At 31.8% G+C, this 13,171-nt stretch overlaps 1 protein-coding gene across 1 annotated transcript; it reads left to right on the plus strand.

The window, feature by feature from the left end:
• LOC134709990 (uncharacterized) lies at nt 1-12,143 on the plus strand. The gene is made up of 4 exons (XM_063570118.1): nt 1-163; nt 8,780-9,005; nt 10,385-10,605; nt 10,788-12,143. Exons 2-4 carry the CDS (start codon nt 8,780-8,782, stop codon nt 11,409-11,411), a joined length of 1,071 nt encoding a protein of 356 aa, XP_063426188.1. The 5' UTR covers nt 1-163; the 3' UTR covers nt 11,412-12,143.
• Nucleotides 12,144-13,171: the final 1,028 nt, after the last annotated feature.

Genomic DNA, 13,171 nt, shown 5'->3' on the forward strand with positions numbered 1-13,171 from the left:
TACATTGACGGCGCCATTCCATTGTTGGAACCTTGGTAACGCCACAGCATTCCGTAGCCCTCCAAGTTGCGGATAGCAGTTTCCAGCTTCAGCTGAAAATATCGAAAGATTGAAGATTTGTCGGAAGATATTAGTATTTCCTACAGCCAAGAGCTTTGGAAACGTAAGTTTTTATTACTTTTTTTTATATTTCGATACTTTGTTCGTTGTTAGAGTCTCAAACATTTCAAATGCTGATTTTATAGGTAGAAACTTCACTGTACAAATCAGTACAAGTAACAATACAGTTTTAACTTTCTTTCGATTGTTTACGGAATAATAACGTATTTACAAAGAGAAATGTTATAACGTTGCATTAGATACTGACACTTGAACAATTTTAAGTGGAGTAAGAAAAATCTGTTTTACTACTATTCTATTGTAGTCTTTAGTTTAAGCTGCATCATGTCATCAGGCAATTATATAATGTTGTTTTTTAAATTAAAATTATTTTTATAGAGTTCAAATGGTATATATATAGAAAAAAGGGAAAAAAAATGATAAACAAAATATGCTTTTAATTTTCATTCAATATATCCGATTTACGTATAATTTTTTTCACGGCGACCCGCAGTCAGATTCTACTGTGACGTCGACAATGGATGGTCGATTAATGCTTAACGTCGCGTCATTGACAATAGTGAAGAGCATTTTTTGAAGTTTCAGTATGGTATGAGAAATTACCAAATATGAAGAGAAAAATATAGATATATAACATAAGGAGATGGGGTATGATTACAAATAAGACAGACATCAGAGTCCAAGAATTTAAGCCGAAAAGCCGTCACCGTGCAGCTTTTAACAATGGATTATACCGGTCATACCGTTTGTGAACAAATGTGTACTTGTCAAACCAAAATCTCAAATTGAAAACATATCTATTCTTGGATTTATACAGAAGGAATGGAAAGTAGTACAAAATCAAATCAGTATATATAACTGTGATATCTCTCTTGTTATTGCACCTTACTTTCAAATCTGAAAATCATAACTTCAAAAGTTGGTTGCCTTTTTTTACGATTCTATTTGATTTATTTGACAAGGCCGTACTTGCGCTTTATTGTCATTTATAAGATATACGTAAAAGGCCGTACAAGCGCCTTGTTTTCATTCATTTATAAGGTCTGCGCAAAGATCAGATCCACAGCTCAGTGCAGGAAAGTCAGTCTACGCGCCTTTTAATATCCGGAAATTCACAAAATACATCTTATAAATTTGATAAAAAACCGATATCTTATTAACTAAATATGATTAAGTATATACTTTTAAAGACATCTTATGAACTTTACAAGATTTTTCATCCAGTATATCTCTAAAATATATATATGCAAAATATACTAGTATAAGATATTTTATAAACTTTACAAAATATCTCATCAAGTATATCTCGAAAAAGACATGTATGAAAAAATATACTAGTATAAGATATTTCATAAACTAAAGAAGATATCTCAGCAAGTATTTCTCTAAAATATATATTAAAAATAAACAAATATTAGATATCTTTTGAACAATAAAAGATTTCTCATCATGTATTTCTCTAAAATATATATTAAAAATAAACAAATATTAGATATCTTTTGAACAATAAAAGATATCTCATGAAGTATTTCTCTAAAATATGTTTTAAAAATATACTGGTATAAGATATTTAATAAACTAAACAAGATATCTCAAAGTATTTTTCTAAAATATACATGAAAAAATATACTAGTATAATATATCTTTTTGACAATAAAAGATATCTCATCAAGTATATCTCTAAAGAATATATATTAAAAGTATACTAGTATAAGTTATCTTACAAACTAAACAAGATATCTCAAAGTATTTCTCTAAAATATATATGAAAAATATACTAGTATAAGATATCTTTTTGAACAATAAAAGATATATCATTAAGTATTTCTCTATAATATATATGAAAAAATATACTAGTATAAGATATTTTTTTGAACAATAAAAGATATCTCATTAAATATTTCTCTATAATATATATAAAAAAATATACTAGTTTAAGATATCTTATTCAACAATATTACAAGATGTCTCATCAAGTATTTCTCTAAAATATATATTAAAAATAAACAAGTATTAGAAATCTTTTGAACAATGAAAGATATCTCATGAAGTATTTCTCTAAAATATGTTTTAAAAATATACTAGTATAAGATATTTTATAAACTGAACAATATTTCTCATAAAGTATTTCTCTAAAATGTATATAAAAAATATACTAGTTTAAGATATTTTATAAACTGAACAAGATTTCTCATAAAGTATTTCTCTAAAATGTATATAAAAATATACTAGTATAAGATATTTTATAAACTGAACAAGATATCTCAGAAAGTATTTCTATAAAATATATATGGAAAAATATACTAGTATAATGTCTTTTTGAACAATAAAAGATATCTCATAAAGTTTTTCTCTAAAATATATATGAAAAAAAATATACTAGTATAAGATAAACTAATTGAGATATCTTATAAACCCATAGAGAAATCTTTTAAACTAATTGAGATTTCTTATCAAGCAATAGAGAAATCTTTTGAACTAATTGATATACCTTATAAACCAATAGAGAAATCTTTTAAACTAATTGAGATATCTTATAAACTTAAAGAGAAATCTTTTAAACTAATTGAGATATCCTATAAACCAATAGAGAAATATTTTAAACTAATTGAGATATCTTATAAACTAAAAGAGAAATCTTTTAAACTAATTGAGATATCTTATAACTAAAAGAGAAATCTTTTAAACTAATTCAGAGATCTTATAAACCAATAGAGAAATCTTATAAACTACTATCTTTATCTTGTAAACTTTTTAAGATATGCTCTTAACGTATACTAGTATGCTAAATAAAATAAATCTTTTGTTATAACATCTTATTATGAAAACTAAATATAACGTTTTAAAAGAAGTTATTTCAAGATTCTCTCGTTTTCATTGAAAAGGCCATACAATGTCATTTTTGAGATATACGTGAACGGCCACACAAGCATTCTACTGTCATTGATAAGATAAACGTCAAGTGCCGTACACGCGCCTTTTTTGTTGTTTATAAGATATACGTGAACGGCCACACAAGCGTTCTACTGTCATTGATAAGATAAACGCCGAGGGCCATACAAGCGCCTTTTTTGTTGTTTATAAGATATACGTGAACGGCCACACAATCGTTCTACTAGCATTGATAAGATAAACATTGAGGCTTTTTTGGTTGTTTATAAAATATATGCGAATGGTCACAAAAGCGTTCTATTGTCATTGATAAGATAAACGTTGAGGGCCGTACAGTCACGCGCCTTTTTGTCATTTATATGATATACGCGAACGGCCGCACAAGCGTTCTACTCGGTGTCAATGATAAGATTAGCGACGAGGTCCGTACAAGCGCCTTTTTGTCATTTACAAAATATACGCCAAAGACCGTACGCGCGTTCTGCTATATAGATATACGTGATAGGTCACTATAAAATATACGCGAAAGCTGGTTCAGTCGTTCTACTATAAGCTATACGTGAAAAGCGGTACAATCGTTCCACTATAAGATATACGTGAAAGGCCGTACAATCGTTCCACTATAAGATATACGTGAAAGGCCGTACAATCGTTCCACTATAAGATATACGTGAAAGGCCGTACAATCGTTCCACTACAAGCTATACATGAAAGTCGGTACAATCGTATCACTATAAGCTATACGTGACAGGCGGTACAATCGTTCCATTATAAGATATACGCGACAAGCGGTACAATCGTTCCATTATAAGATATACGTGAAAAGCGGTACAATCGTTCCACTATAAGATATACGTGAAAGGCCGTACAATCGTTCCACTACAAGCTATACATGAAAGTCAGTACAATCGTTTCACTATAAGCTATACGTGAAAGGCCGTTCAATCGTTCCATTATAAGATATACGTGAATGCCCGTACACTCGATCTACTATGAGCTATACGTGAAAGGCGGTACAATCGTTCCACTGTAATATATACGTGAAAGGCCGTACAATCGTTTCTCTATAAGATATACGTGAAAGGCCGTACACGCACCTTATTATCACAAATATCAGATTCACAACTCAAGGAAAGTATGTACTCGCGCTTTTTTTAATTCATAAAAGATAACCTTATAAGATATACTATTGACTCATATTCCTTTCTAAAAGATATATTTCAAAATATATAAAATATCGTTTAATTTATTAAAAAGATACCTTATTCAATAAACAAGATATCTTATTAAATAAACAAGATATCTTATTCAATAATCAAGATATCTTATTAAATAGACAAGATATCTTATTTCGTAAAGAATATATTTAAGATGTATTTTAAAGTTTGCAAGACATCTTTTTCAATAAACAAGATATTTAAGATATATTTTAAAGTTTGTAAGATATCTTATTAACTTAAAATTAAATGAGATATCTAAAAAAAAATACAGATACTTTATAAACATATTGAGATATCATATTTATTATTATTAATTTATTTGAAATTGAATAAATATAAAAACGGCTTGTCATATAGAGGTTATATTGCATTTTTATGAGATATTTTACGTAAAATCAAGTAATTAGAATATACATATCTTTAACAGCCGATTCCATTGGTGTGTAAACAAAGGTAATATCTTTTATTAATTAGCTCGAGTGTTAACTAAACCGTAAAGTCTGATAACCTACCCTCTTTTCGAAGTAGCATAGTCCAACAGACGGATATATTGTTTATCTGTCGGACCAGGCTATACTCTTAAAGAAGAATAGATTGCCTTACATAATAATGACTTCCGCTAACAATTAAGCTAACAAAATATATTACCTTTGCCTACACACTCAATGGAATCGGTTGTAAAGCATGCGCATCTTATCTCTTAAATTAGAAGTGTCATAAAAGCAGAACGAATCGAGTGTGTGTATGCGTGAAGTCATTGTAATACACACTACCCTCCTTTTATAAAAGTAGACTAGTCAGACAGATAACAATCTCTTTGTCTGTAGACTAGTCAGACAGATAACAATCTCTTTGTCTGTAGACTAGTCAGACAGATAACAATCTCTTTGTCTGTAGACTAGTCAGACAGATAACAATCTCTTTGTCTGTAGACTAGTCTGACAGATAACAATCTCTTTGTCTGTAGGACTATATAGACTAGTCAGACAGATAACAATCTCTTTGTCTGTAGGACTATATAGACTAGTCAGACAGATAACAATCTCTTTGTCTGTAGGACTATATAGACTAGTCAGACAGATGGGGCAATATGCGCAATTGTTATTCCATAGGCCGTAATGGTAACGTTTTCTTCTGTTGCTCAGCCCATATCGTAAACTTGTATATGTATGATGGCTTGTTTCGAAGCTGAGACATTTTTACATATGTGGTTAAATTTTCGGGGTACGAAGTGTGATTCATTTTTCCGTAATTTAGCAAACCCCGAGTATCCTTTTGCGATGTCGCTCCTCATGGTAAAAAATCCCAATTTTAACACAATAAGTTCTTTGAAATTTTAATACTTTGAACACATTTCATAGCCCCATGGTTTTTACACATTTATTCTGTGTTCCCTTATTTTCTAAATTAACACTAATGGTTCAGCTCAGTTATTTGTTTATCATAGAAATGTGTCAAATATCACTACACAGAGATTTTTTGTTTACACGTGACTTTTGTGTTCCTCATTTCAAGGCGCATTAGGGGTATTGTCCCAGATAACAATCTCTTTGTCTGTAGGACTATATAGACTAGTCAGACAGATAACAATCTCTTTGTCTGTAGGACTATATAGACTAGTCAGACAGATAACAATCTCTTTGTCTGTAGGACTATATAGACTAGTCAGACAGATAACAATCTCTTTGTCTGTAGGACTATATAGACTAGTCAGACAGATAACAATCTCTTTGTCTGTAGGACTATATAGACTAGTCAGACAGATAACAATCTCTTTGTCTGTAGGACTATATAGACTAGTCAGACAGATAACAATCTCTTTGTCTGTAGGACTATATAGACTAGTCAGACAGATAACAATCTCTTTGTCTGTAGGACTATATAGACTAGTCAGACAGATAACAATCTCTTTGTCTGTAGGACTATATAGACTAGTCAGACAGATAACAATCTCTTTGTCTGTAGGACTATATAGACTAGTCAGACAGATAACAATCTCTTTGTCTGTAGGACTATATAGACTAGTCGGACAGATAACAATCTCTTTGTCTGTAGGACTATATAGACTACCCCGAAAGGAGGGAAGCATATGGCGCGGAATCAGGGTCAAAAATACTTCTTTGTGTATATACATAATTCGATTTACGTATATACAAAAACGATTACGTATATACGTTAATCCAATTATGTATATACAGAAATAATTCCGTATACACAGAAATAGAATTACGTATATACAAAATTAATTCCGTATACACAGAAATCGAATAACGTATATACAGAAATCGAATTACGTATATACAGAAAATTCTGTACATACAGAAATATTCATGTAAAGACAGAAAGATACTATTTCTGTATATACGGAATTCGATTTACGTATATACGTTTATCGTATTCTGTATATAGAGAAATAATTACGTATATACGTTAATCAAATTCTGTATATACAAAAATCGAATTCTGTATATACGAAAATTGAATTTCGTATATCGAATTTCGAATATACATAATTATTTACGTATATACATAATTATTTACGTATATACGGAATTCGATTTATTTATATACAAAATTCGATTTAAGTATATACGTAATTATTTCTGTATATACAGAATTCGATTAACGTATATACGGAATTCGATTTACGTATATACATAAATCGAATTCCGTATATACTGAAATAAATATGTTTATACGTAAATAAGTATTTTTGACCCTGATTCCGCGCCATAGAAGCATGCATTAACTAATAATGACTTCACAGTTCAAGAAAAAAGCAAGCTTACCAAAGATTCTACCTTTACCTTCACGCTCAATGCATTCTACTGTAACTAATTTTGCGATATCTTTATACTCTATATAAAAGTAAACTTTGAACATTCATACAGATGTATGGTTGTCAGTCTTTTCGGTTAAAAAAAAATGTATGTCTGATTGAGGAATGAGGTTAATTTTAGTACTTCTGACCCTGTTGCCGTTGAAGTCCTCTAGTTTATCGACCTTTCTCCATCTTGTAATGTATTTTGGAAGATGGTATCATGGGGATTTTATAACGCATGTCAACTGTTGAAAGCTACAAGGTATTCCCATAGCCAGGGGGTTCGGACGATCCCCCCCCCCTAAAAAAAATAAGCACTGTTAAAGTCAATGTTCTGTTCGAATGGTGACTGTTAAAGTCAAGTTTGTGAGTCCAACAAACCCCCCCCCCCTTTTTTTTTGAAATTTCTGGCTACGGGCCTGCAAGGTGACTTCTATATTGTTTTGTTGTGCTGCTGAAACAAACGTCTACACATTGCTAAGCGATTTGATTGTCAGACATAGTGCATATACTGTTTACCAACTTCTATTGCTTAAAGAAAAAAAACAGATAAAATAAAAAAAAATCTGACCACTAGTATACAAGGTGACAATCAAGGACCAAATCAACCAAAAATGGCGGCGCCCATATGTTGTCGTTTGATACGCTTGTGACGTAACATTGAACACGTTATAATGACCAAGGCTCTGTGTTGAAGACCGTACCTTGCCCTATAATGATTTACTTTTATAAATTGTCATTTGGATGGAGAGTTATTTGTCTCATTGGCACTCATACCCCATCTTCCTATGTTTATAGATTGATTGCAAATACATTTATCCACTGCCATATATAAATATATATATATCATGTTTTGGAGGCCGAAGTGAAGTTGAATACACAATTTTGGAGGGAAATACTATTTTATATTAAGCTCAGCACTATGTTTCCCCCTCTTAATATCAATTGTATATTTAAACCAGAAATGTTTTATGGACCAGACTATTAATTCAAATGCTCTCCCATTTGGTATTGCTTCTTAGATATATTTCAATTTGATAGTGAAAGAAGTCTAGTTAGAACTCATCTTTAATAGCAACCATTTTATTTTCCGGGAGGATGAGGAGGGTCGGTCTATGGATATTTTTTCCAGACTTTTTTCGGCTAAAAACAATCTAACCATTTTTTCTTTCAATTTTAGCGATGAGGATGTAAGAAACAAATTATTTTTTTCTCCAAAAAACTGAAAACTTTTTTTTCCAAAAAAAAACCGAGCCCACCTAGAAAATCAAATGGTTGCTGCCTAAATATATCTTTTGGCATTTAGTTTCTAGTTGATATATAGTACTCGCATTTGCAAAAATATAACGCCTCCTTGCTTTAAAAAAAGAGTTTTTTTTTTTATTATGCAGTCTTCTTTCGTATCTCCCTCCTCTTCATAATATAGGTGTTTGATGAAGAAGGTCGTTATCTGTTAACTAAAAGATGAGATGTTTTATAAAGAACCTATAACAAATGAAAAGGATCAACAGACAACATTAGTATACAAAACAGAACTTCGCAACACGAACCCTATCAAAATACTAGGGGTGAGCTCATGTGGTTTAAAAATGTAAGCAGATCCTGCACCATACAAACTCGGGTGATAAGTCTCATTCAGTATGTCACAGAGCATATCCGTTGTCATCTGTGCACCACATATTCCATAACGGTTCACCAACTCGAGATATAACTCTTTTTTCTGTAGATGACCAAGCCTAAGAAGCTTACGAGTACCGATAAAGAGCCACAGCGCCGTCTTCTTAACCGCGGAGCTATAAAAAATGGACTAGGTGGACAAAAAATTGAATATCCGGTTAACAGAGTGATGCCACGTAACAAAAAGGGACAACCACTCAGCTCTAACCGCATTGATGTAAACCTCAATAATTTCTTGCCAAAATTGCCAGATGCCAATACTGGTAATACTAAAAGTAAGTAAATTACAAACAGGGAACGGACCATAATCTTTTTTTAAAAGCTCTGGGAGAAGTAAGTCTGTCGAAGAAGCAGTTTTACAGTTAAAATAAAAAAGCATGCAAACCAAGAGTTTAAATGCCTTGCTTGCAAACTTTGTTTGTTTTTTTGCTCAGGCATTGCAATTAAGTTTTTTTTTCTCAGGCATTGCAATTAAGAATGATACCTTAATGAGGTGAAGTAATAGTTTGTTTACTTCATAATGTATATAAAAAAAGAGTTGATTGGACAATGGATGTTATATTGGAAACAATTTTGATATTCATTGACCAATCAATAAAAATAAAATTGAGAATGGAAATGGGGAATGTGTCAAAGAGACAACAACCCCACCCGACCAAAATAAAAAAACACAACAGCAGAAGGTCACCAACAGGTCTTCAATGTAGCGAAAAATTCCCGCACCCGAAGGCGTCCTTCAGCTGGCCCCTAAACAAATATATACTAGTTCAGTGATAATGAACGCCATACTAATTTCCAAATTGTACACAAGAAACTAAAATTTAAATAATACAAGACTAACAAAGGCCAGAGGCTCCTGACTTGGGAAAGGCGCAAAAATGCGGCGGGGTTAAACATGTTTGTGAGATCTCAACCCTCCCCCTATACCTCTAACCAGTGTAGAAAAGTAAAAGCATAACAATACGTACATTAAAATTCAGTTCAAGAGAAGTCCGAGTCTGATGTCAGAAGATGTAACCAAAGAAAATAAAAAAAATGACAATAATACATAAATAACAACAGACTACTAGCGGTTAACTGACATGCCAGCCCCAGACTTCAATTAAACTGACTGAAAGATTATGATTTCATCATATGAACATCAGGCACAATCCTTCCCGTAAGGGGTTTAGTATCATACCTGACATCATAACATATATGAGAAGAACATAACCATTGTCATGCCAACAACTGTTTTTAGAATAAATGTGTTTAGTTCCGACGCAAAGACCTTATCAGTGACTCAATATTACTGCCAAAATTTATGTGTAGTAAACTGTTATACTCCACCTGCCCGTTAAATGCATTATATTAATCCTAATTACAATGTCTGAGCAAACAGCCAAACAAAATTGGCAAGCAAGGCATTTAAATTCTTGGTTTGCATGCTTAATTATTCTAACTGTAAAGAGGAAACTTGGTATGATTGTTAATGAGACAACTATGAATCATGGGACAACAAAAAACTAGGATGTATTAAGGAAGTGCTGGTGTTTTCGATTTCAAATAATAGATACCGCATATTAGGCTGTAAATACCTTACCGTGTTTAAAATATTTTATATAGTCTATATGTTTTATGTTTTTCTAAACTGTAGATCTCTTTATTGTTTTAGTGAGAGGTGTAAACCCATATGCACCAGAGCCTAAGCCTATAACCGATGGCACCTCCTACTTGGATATATACCAGATGAAGCCTGGTTTTCACCTCCCGGATGTCGAAGATAAAATTAAAATTGCTGCTAGGCACCAGCTCCAAATAAAAGTAGTCCCAAAGGAAATAGTTAAGCTTGAGGATGAATTAGATAACAGACCTCGCACAAGAATGCATAGAGAGGTACGTGAAATACATTACAATTTGATTCTCTTTTTTTCATTTAACATATTATAATAATGAGTTGGTTGTTTTTTTTCAAAACTGATTTGAAATTTCATGGTTTGCAAAAAATAAAGTTTTTTCCCCAAATCCAATGGAAATGACAAGTATAACTAAAACGAATATTTGTTTTGCTTTTTCAGGACAATGTAACAACATTATTATCGCCCTCTGACCTCAGTGTTATATCATATAACCGAAGTGACAGTCAATTGAACATACATATGCCACCATCAGGAAGAGCTAGTTCTTTACACGCTGGACCACCAACTATGGCACATGGAGAAGGAACTCATCTTTCCTCATCACCAGAACTACACATTGAAGGGGCTCTTGTACCACGTCCACCACTTATGTCATGTGGAGAAGGACAAGAACATGCATATATGCCATGCCCACCATCTATGTCACACAATGAAGATCGCATGTATATGCCACGCCCACCACCTGGCCCACGTGGGGTGAGACATGCTTTTATGCCACAGCAACCAACCGTACAACGTGAAGCAGATCAAGCACATTTGCCAACAGTACCAAAAGAAGATGGCCCTTCCTATTATAAGCGTAAAATGTCTGTGAAACTGGAGGAAATGGATAGTCTCCGTCACCCCAATACGCAGCTTGGGCTTACAGCTGAAGCATTGAAAAACTGTTTGCCTACTGCACCTTCTGTTCCTCGATCTGAGAGGAACATTCGCGGACAGTCGCAACAGAAAGGTGGAGGCAGAAAGACACTTCCTCCACTCCAAAGAAATAAGACTTATTAGATGCTATAACATGTATGCTTTTGTGTCATATATGATACTATTAATTGATTTTTTACCTTAATAATAGAAATCGAAAGAAAGGGACTGACTTATGTCAATGTTAAACACTCAATTGTGCCTTTAGATCTTTGTTCTTTTCAAAAACCATTTGCTCTGGATATAACTACTTCGCAGTTAATATCAAAATTTGAAAACTCATGATTTATAAATGCTTGTGCTTGCTTAAATACACATGCTAATCCCAATAGCAACTGCTTGTGTTAGCCAAGGAGTTTCGATTCAAGTATATGGACTGTTCTGATTGAACTTAAGCATATAGAAAATTGCCAAAAAAAAAATACAAAAAAATATATATATATAAAAAAAAAAAAAAAAAAAAAAAATATTGTATTACAAATACTATAAAAAAATAAACAAACATATAGATTTGTTTTATTGTGCACGAAGTTGTTGATTTCAGAACTCAGTTAGTTGATAGATCAAAATTTAAATAAGCTCCAACAAAATTTATTGTTGTTTTTGTTTGTTTGGTGCTAAAGTGGAAGGGGAAAGAGTGAGAACTGAAATCAAGCCTTAATTTTTTACCTTGCTCCCATCTTGTCACCATCAATTCAAACAAGTATCTTTATATACTTCTTTCAATATCAGATGTTATTTAACCATTACACTCAACCCCTATAATATCAATGTTAAGCAAGTGAATAGTGTGAGTTGTAAGAATACCATCGAGTTGTAATTCGAACTTGTTTTTTTATATTTTGCTGCTTTTACTTGTTTGTGCTATAACTTGTTTGTGTTACTGTTTGTTTGTGCTTTTCCTTGTTTGTGAAATACTTGTTTGTGCTATACAATGTATGCTTTTGTGCCATATATGATACTATTAATTGATTTTTTACCTTAATAATAGAAATCGAAAGAAAGGGACTGACCAATATTAGTGTTAAACACTCAATTGTGCCTCTAGATATTTGTTGTTTTCAAAAACCATTTTCTCTGGATATAACTACTTCGCAGTTAATATCAAAATTTGATAATTCATGATTTATAAACATGATAAATGCTTGTACTTGCCATAAATACACATGCTAACCCCAATAGCAACTGATTGTGCCAGCCAAAGAGTTTCGATTCGAGTATATGAACTGTTCTGATTGAACCTAAGTATATAGAAAATAGCTAAAAAAAAAAAAAAAAAAAAATATAAACAAAAATTAAAAAAAATAATATTGCATTACAATACTTTAAAAAAAATAAACAAAAAATATAGATTTGTTTTATTGTGCATGAAGTTGTTGATTTCAGAACTTAGTTGACAGATCAAAATTTAAATCAGCTCCAACAAAGTTTATTGTTGTTTTTGTATATACTTCTTTCAATATCAGATGTTATTTAACCATTACACTCAACCTCTATAATATCAATGTTAAGCAAGTGAATAGTGTGAGTTAAGAATACCATCGAATTGTAATTATATATGTGTGTTTTAAATGTAATCGAACTTGTTTTTTTACTTTTTGTGCTTTTACTTGTTTGTGCTATATCTTGTTTGTGTTACTGTTTCTTTGTGCTTTTCCTTGTTTGTGAAATACTTGTTTGTGAAATACTTGTTTGTGCTTCTACTTGTTTGTGCTATAACATTTACGCTGTTGTGCCATATATGATATTATTAATTACTTTTTACCTTAATAATAGAAATCAAAAGACAATGTAAAATTCTTAGTAAGTCTAAAAGATGATAAAAAAAGGACTGACTAATTTTA

Source organism: Mytilus trossulus, chromosome 3 (assembly GCF_036588685.1).
Source record: "Mytilus trossulus isolate FHL-02 chromosome 3, PNRI_Mtr1.1.1.hap1, whole genome shotgun sequence".
NCBI classification, from domain to species: domain Eukaryota; kingdom Metazoa; phylum Mollusca; class Bivalvia; order Mytilida; family Mytilidae; genus Mytilus; species Mytilus trossulus.